This window comes from Falco cherrug, chromosome 9 (genome assembly GCF_023634085.1).
Source record: "Falco cherrug isolate bFalChe1 chromosome 9, bFalChe1.pri, whole genome shotgun sequence".
NCBI lineage: Eukaryota > Metazoa > Chordata > Aves > Falconiformes > Falconidae > Falco > Falco cherrug.
Window position 1 is genome coordinate 30,844,854 of NC_073705.1, and position 7,123 is coordinate 30,851,976.

The following is a 7,123-nucleotide window of genomic DNA, read 5'->3' on the forward strand; positions in this document are numbered from 1 at the left end:
GCCCGCGGGGCCACTCCGAAGCCCCGCAGAGCACAGCGCGCCCCCGGGGGGGTTGGGGGGCGGGGGGCGCGCACCCTCTGCTCCGCCTCCTCCTGTACTCCGGGGCCGGGCCACCCTGCGGGGGTCAGCGCTCTCCCCCGTGGGGATGCCCGCGGTCCGGGTGGCGCTGTGCCGTGCGCGGGCAGAGGCGCGGGAGCCGGCGGGGGCAGCGCCAGGCCCCCCGCCGTTGCCGTCGGACCCCCGCTGCGTGCCCTCTGACCCCCCGCGCGATGCCGTCGGGGCGCGGGCGGGTGCGGATCGCGCCCCGCTGCCCGGGCTCCCCCGGGCCGCGGCGGTGGTTGATTGGCGCCGCGGGGAGTTTGCTCGGGGAGGCGGGGGGAGCGTTTGCCGGCGGGGGGTGGTTTCCCCCTTCCCTGGCCGGGCTCATTGGCTAGACGGAGCCGTGGCAGGAAGGGGACAGAGACCACGCGGGCTCCGCCCCGCGCCAATAGAAACCTATCGAAGGGTAACCCGAGCCCAGAGAAACCCGCGGCGGCGGTGCCAGCACCCAGCCGCCGCGGTCGGGGCCCGCTCTCCGCAGGGGCGGCCGGGGGCGCGGGGGGTGCGCGGGGGGCGGCCGCGCCATGCAGTACCAGCCGCCGGGCGCGGCGCCGGCGGCCCTGAGCGTCGGCGTCCCGCTGTACGCGCCCACGCCGCTGCTCCAGCCCGCGCACCCCACGCCCTTCTACATCGAGGACATCCTGGGCCGCGGCCCCGCCGCCGCTCCGGCCCCCCACTCCCTGCCCGCCCCGCCGCCGCCGACGCTGCCGTCGCCCAACTCCTCCTTCACCAGCCTGGTGTCCCCGTACCGGACCCCCATCTACGAGCCGACCCCCATCCACCCGGCCTTCTCCCACCACCTCGCCGCCACCTACGGCACCGGCGCCTACGCCGGGCCCCTCTACTCCTTCCCCCGCGCCGTCGGCGACTACGCGCACGCCCTGATCCGGCAGGACCCCCTGGGTAAGCCATGCCTGCCCACCCCCGGCCTCCCTCCCCGGCTGCCGCCGCGCCGCTCCCGTCCCGTCCCGTCCCGTCCCGTCCGCGCCGCCGTCGGGGGCTGGGGGTGGAACGGGAGGAGGCTGAGGGTTGCCCCCGTCGCCGGCTGCCGCGCCGCGCTCCCCTCGTCTCCCCCCGGCCCTCGTCTGATTTACAGTAAATTGAAGACGCGCCGCGCTCCGACGCTGGCAGCGAGACCACAGTGCGCGGCCGCGGTGACTCAGATTTGTTTTCCTTCAAGCAAGTGACTCTGAGAGTGTCCTTAGTAATGTCGCATGTGGTTTTGGTGGGGAGTTTTAATTGTGCTGGGAGATCGCATGGCAGATCTCTCAGCCTTTTCCTGTGGATGACTTGAAAAACAGCCGGGAGGCCGGCTCCCCTCCCCGGGGACCGCGGGGCTCCCCGGCGGGACGGGGCGGGGCGGGACGGGACGGGACGCGGCCCCGGCGGCCCCTTCTCGGCCGGGCCGGGGCAGCGGCCCCGCGGCGGGGGCTGCAGCACTTGTCCTGAGTGATTGCAAAACTGGCCCTGACTCACCACATTCGCGCAGTGAAAGAGGCTGACCCTTTCCGTTCATACAGGAAACCTTGAGCTCTCGATAGGAGTAAATCTGGTTTCAGAAGCTGTTAAGTGTTTTCCTGGCCGCCTGAAGCAGGCTCTTCCCCGGGAGTCGTGCACATTGCTGATTACTTTATCGACATCCTCAATACAGACAAATTCAGGAAACACTCGACTTCTGATAGCCGGGATCCGTTTTTCTGATATTGTTCATTTCCTCTGTGTGGGATGTGACTTTATGACAGCTAAAATAACCAGTTGCTTCCTATTTTTTGAGCCTGTTTTGCACCAGAATTACTAAAGCCTGACGCAAGCAAAATCTTGAAAAACAATGCAGCGAATTTCAAAGCGTGCAGGCAGCAAGACAGAAAGACAAACAGAGTGACTCAGTGGCACTGGCCAGAGCCTCGGGCCCCGGGACGCGGCTGCCGCTCGGCAGCGGGGCTGGCTCCCCGACGTGCCGTGCACCGCCGTGTCCCGCACCGAGCCCGGCGGGCACCCCACGGCCGGCGGTGGCGGCGTGGGGCGCTTCTGGCCGAAGAAAGTGGGGTCCCTGCGCCCCCGTGTCGCCGCATCGCCCCCCCCCGTGCCCCCCCAGCTCCGTGGGGCCCCGGGCACTTGCTGCGGGGACCGGGGACGGTTTCTTTGGGGTATCGCAGCGCAAGAGCAGAAGGAAGCAAAGGGCTTTTCTTCTTTTTCTTTCTCTCTTTTTTTTCTGTGCGAGATAGACCAACAGGAAACACATTGACGGAAACGTTGCCAAAGCCCGCAGAGTGGCTTTAACTGGTCTCTCGGTTCGGCGGTGGTGAAAAATCAGAGGAGGCGCGGCGGCAGCCGGGGAGCTGGGGGAACGCGAGTGGGCGAAGGGAAGGAGCGGGCCCGGACGGGGCGCACCCCCGGGCTGGGGCCGGGGCTTCCTGGGCACGCGTGTCCGCGGCCGGCCCTGACCCTCGGCGCTGTGCTTCTCTTTGAAGGGAAGCCGTTGCTGTGGAGCCCCTTCATCCAGCGCCCGCTGCACAAGAGGAAAGGGGGGCAGGTCCGCTTCTCCAACGACCAGACCATCGAGCTGGAGAAGAAGTTCGAGACGCAGAAATACCTCTCCCCGCCGGAGAGGAAGCGCCTGGCCAAGATGCTGCAGCTCAGCGAGAGGCAGGTGAGGCCGTGCCCGCGCCCCGGGGACCCGCACCCCGTCGCCAGCAGGCCCCGCCCCGGCCCCGCGGGACGGTGCCGCACCCGGGGCCCCGGCCGGCCCGGCGAGGGCCCCCCCCCCCCCCCCCCTTGATCGCCGTTTGTGGCTCGGGTGAGGCTCCTGGTGCTCGCCGGCCCCGAGACTACCCCGTGCCTTCTCTCGTTGTCGTTGCTCAGGTCAAAACGTGGTTTCAGAATCGCAGAGCCAAATGGAGGCGTCTAAAGCAGGTACGGGGATGGTTCCGTTTCTATAGAAATAAGTATTTTAATTGTCTTATCTTAACGCCGTGCTCGCCTATTCCAGGTTGTATGCAGAAGTCATCTGAAAGGCTGTTTAACCTCTTCACCTTGATTAAAAAGACAAATAGTCATGCTGGAATCCATGAGGGCTCGTTCAGGCAGCACTAACGTTAAAAGCTCCTAATGTAGTTCCTATATCAATTATGCCCAGCTTTCACACACTGCCTATTAAAACTCCACGCTGATTGTTTTGTAAACCCATATGTTGTTTAGCCAATTAACGCAGAGCAGATAAGTAATTGTCAGTAAATGACTTAGGCAGTTGTTTTGAAGAAGAATATTAATCGGTCTTTTAAATCGCCCTCTCTTAATAAACACAAGTTGATGTATTCTGCAAACTTTGGGAGAGGCAGGTACAAACGCTTTGTTTGTTTGGAGGAGCCACATGGAAAACTGAGTAGCTTTTACTTTTCGTTTACAAATAGTTACAGCATATGGGGCTGGGAGGTTGAAATGGTTTCTTTTCCCTTAAAAACCGGGCTCAAGCAGATAATTTCTTCTTTTTTAATGGCCCAGAGGGCCCGATCCTGTCTGGCTTGGCCAGATCGAGGCCCCCTGGTGCAAAGATTCGTGAAAAATCCCTGCGTTGTGGCCTGAGTCCAGCTTCAGTGTTACATGGACTGGGAAATCGGCCTTTAATATAAAAATAATAAGAAGACTAATCACAGTACCACACTCTAGATGTATTGTTCTGTGACCTTCCCCCGGGTTTAAACTGTACTTCAGTTGATTTTTTAAATAAAATCCCTTTACTCTGGCAAGAGGCAGGCTGGGTCCTCAGCAGTGCCTCCTCAGCAGGGCTTGACCTGCGCCGGAGTGTCCGGAGAGCTCATTTGGGATCTCGGCCATTTTTAAGTCATTTCCTCCTTCTCATTCAGTCACATACATTTCTCCGAGCCCTCAAGTTTATATCATGGGTACGTGTCTCTGCCTGCTTTCTCTTAAGAGTATCATTTCATGCCCCCTTAGGGGACTGGGCTCCCCAGCCGGCTGCTGCTGACGCAGGGCTATTCCTGCCTTCAGAAACGGGGTTTTGTTTTGTTTTTTTAATGGTGGGTGTTTTAGTGTTGAGTTTTAGCTTAATTAGTAATTTTTCCCCATTCGCTATTGGGCCACTGATGGATTTGGCCTCCCTCCTTTTGCTGTTGGGTGTAATTAAAGAAAGATCAGGGCAGAAGGAAGCTGTGTGTCGGTGTTTGTAGACTCATAATAAACATTTGCTTTGCTAAAGACAAAAGTTCAGAGGTTCCTGGGCTCCGGCGGCTCCTGACTCTTTTGAAGTGGCTGTGATAACCATCGCCAAGGAGCCTTACTCATGGCAGCGGCCCCTGTGGCTGCCGGGGAGTGGGATCAGAGCCGAGCCCCCTGCGTGCGGCTGAGCCCTTGCCCAGCCCCATCCCACTCGAGCAGGTTTATAGGCAGGAGGCCCAGGGAGGTAGCGGGACACCTGCCTTCTCCTGCGAGAAACCCAAGGTGGTTTTCCCACCCAGCACTGCTGGAATTCCCAGGCCTCCTGGCTCCGTGGCCCGTATTTCTGTATAAAGCAGACTTCTTTCATTGCAGGAGAACCCCCAGGCCACCAAAAAAGAAGAAGTGGAAGGTGCTGACAGTCACAGTGACCAAAGGCCGGAGAGCTGCCCAACCCCTGAACAGAAGGGTAAGGAGGTCTCCCTGGACGGCTCGCAATACACCCCCTCGCCAGCCTCACAGGAGGACCTGGAGTCGGATGTTTCCGATGACTCCAATCAAGAAGTGGACATTGAAGGTGATAAAGGCTATTACAATCCTACCCACTAATGGCCCCATGCAGAGAGCGGACCCTAACTCGGCTTGCACTTTACCAGGGGCTGGCTTGGAAGAGTATTATGCTACAGGAGAAAACACTGTTCCACTGAAAGAAAAAAAAAGCCAACACCAAATAGACTCGTTTTATAATAAACAGAGAAAGATATATTTTCCACAAACGGTCCATTTTTTGGCAGATCTCTAATTTGGTTAAAGGGACATGGTTTGTATTTAATTATTTGTAAGATACATTTGTACATTAATCGATGTTCTAACTGGAATATAGTACTGCACCCTGTCCTTACTCACGGGGGTCTGAATCAGCTGCTGTTGGTGATCAGGCAAAACTCCTCTCTAGCTAGTGTGGAAGTGAGTATGGATTGCAGGACTAAGCCCTTTGTCTATGTAAACAAATGTAGTTTAAATAGATTAATTTAAATGTCCTTTGCAAGCAGAGAAACATGTTCTGTGAAATAGGGATGGATTTGACCATCCCAATAAGTGCCTTATGCTCATGCCCTTTTACCTGCCATGGTGCTCTCTACTGAGATACCCCTCCGTTCATCAGCTAGAGTTGTTGGACAGATTAATTTGCCCTCTTGCATGAGGTGAAACGTGCCTTCTCCGATTTTTGAGGACTTTGCCTCACAATCTGGATGGTTCCATTTGCAGGAAACAAAACCCCAAACCATATTCTTCTCCTTGAAAATCTCTAGCGCTGTTTTTTACAGATTTTTGTATTTGAGTAGGAAATGCGGGGAGCGATAGGGCCCTGCTGCAGCAGAGAAACTGGCATCAGCTGTGGGGGATAAGCGAGCCACACAGCCATGGGAAGATAATGCCTATTGTATCCATATCTGCTTCTGTACATACTAGTTTTCTTTAAAAAGTCTTGCGGTTTTATACCTCACGTTGTTCATATTTTGTACATATTTGTTCAATGTTAAAAAAAAAAAAGGCAAAACCTGGTATTTAATTTTTGATGGACTTACCTGTGAAATAAAACTCTGCACCACCTGCCATGCGGGCTGTCCAGTTACTGGCAGGAGAAATCCCAAACCTCCCCGCCCCCAGCAGTGCCCCAGGCATGTGGTAATCGGGCTTTTATGTCGGCGCGGTCCCTGTCCCCGCCACCCTGCAGCCCCCCGGGTGCCCTCGCCTTGCCAGGGGTCTTGCATGGCCTCATTGCTGATCTTTTTGCTGTTTTTCAGCCTGCCACCCCGCGTTTTGGGGAACGGGGCTCGGAGGTGGGAGGCGGGCAGCCAGGCCTGCGAGCCCCGGCTGGCGGCGTAGCTGTGCACCCCGGGACGCCCCGGCCCTGGGGGAGCCGGGGGGGCGCGGGCTGGAGGAGGAGCGGGGCCCGCTCCGGGCCGGGCATCGACCCCAGCCGGGGCAGCCGCTGACCCGCCTGTGTCAACAGTGGTTATTCATCGGCCTTTCTCCGAAATTATGCCGGCCCGGGGCGCGGGCAAGGAGGACGGAACCCGGGGGTGCAGAGCAGGGTGCATTCCCCCCTCAGGTGCCACAGCTTGCACCCCGGGGACCGGGGCCTGCCCCCGGCGGGTGCCACGGCGGCTTTTAGTGCCCGGGGAGGATCTTAGAGAGCAGCAAGTGTCCGTTTCCACTGCCGGGGAGGGGGGCTTGGGGCAGCCGGGGCGTCGCGTCTAAGCGGGTTGATGCTTCGAGAAGAGCTGCGTTTTCTGAATAGTCGAGTGGCTTTAGATTTGGATTATTCTTTTTAAAACTGCGGGTACGAACGGGGCCCGAAAACATGAAGCAAACGGGGAGGTTCCGTTGCTCCCTGTTCGTGCACGCTGGGAGCCGGGAGAAGCCGCCGGCTGCTCCCACGGCCCCGCCGGCTGCTACCGCGGGGGACGCGGCCGGGGCACCCCCCGGTGACCCGGTCCCCATTTTAACGCCACCCTTGACAATGGGAGCCCCGGGACGCGCCAGGGTGGTCCCTGGGGCGTTTCTCCGCCTTTGCGCTGGGATCGAGCCCCAACGCGAGGAAATCACCGTCGGGAGCAGGCGGCGGGACGGCGCGGCTCCATCCTCCGCCCTTTCCCTCCCTCAGTGTTTCTGCCGCGGGTCTCGGCCTCGGGCCCCGACGGCGACGGGGACGGGGACGGGGACGGGGATGGACGGGGACGGGGACAGCCCGCCGTGAGCCGCCGGGGCTGAGCGGCGGGGGGGTGCCCGGAGCAGGACGAAGGGCGCTGGGGAAGGGGCCTGTCCCCACCGAAATAAAGGGAGC

The 7,123-nt window shown here is 59.4% G+C and overlaps 1 protein-coding gene across 1 annotated transcript; it reads left to right on the forward strand.

The window, feature by feature from the left end:
- Positions 1-601: 601 nt before the first annotated feature.
- On the forward strand, positions 602-5,889 carry HHEX (hematopoietically expressed homeobox). Its single transcript, XM_055721110.1, has 4 exons — positions 602-1,002; positions 2,571-2,749; positions 2,962-3,012; positions 4,648-5,889. Exons 1-4 carry the CDS (start codon positions 624-626, stop codon positions 4,879-4,881), a joined length of 843 nt encoding a protein of 280 aa, XP_055577085.1. The 5' UTR covers positions 602-623; the 3' UTR covers positions 4,882-5,889.
- Positions 5,890-7,123: the final 1,234 nt, after the last annotated feature.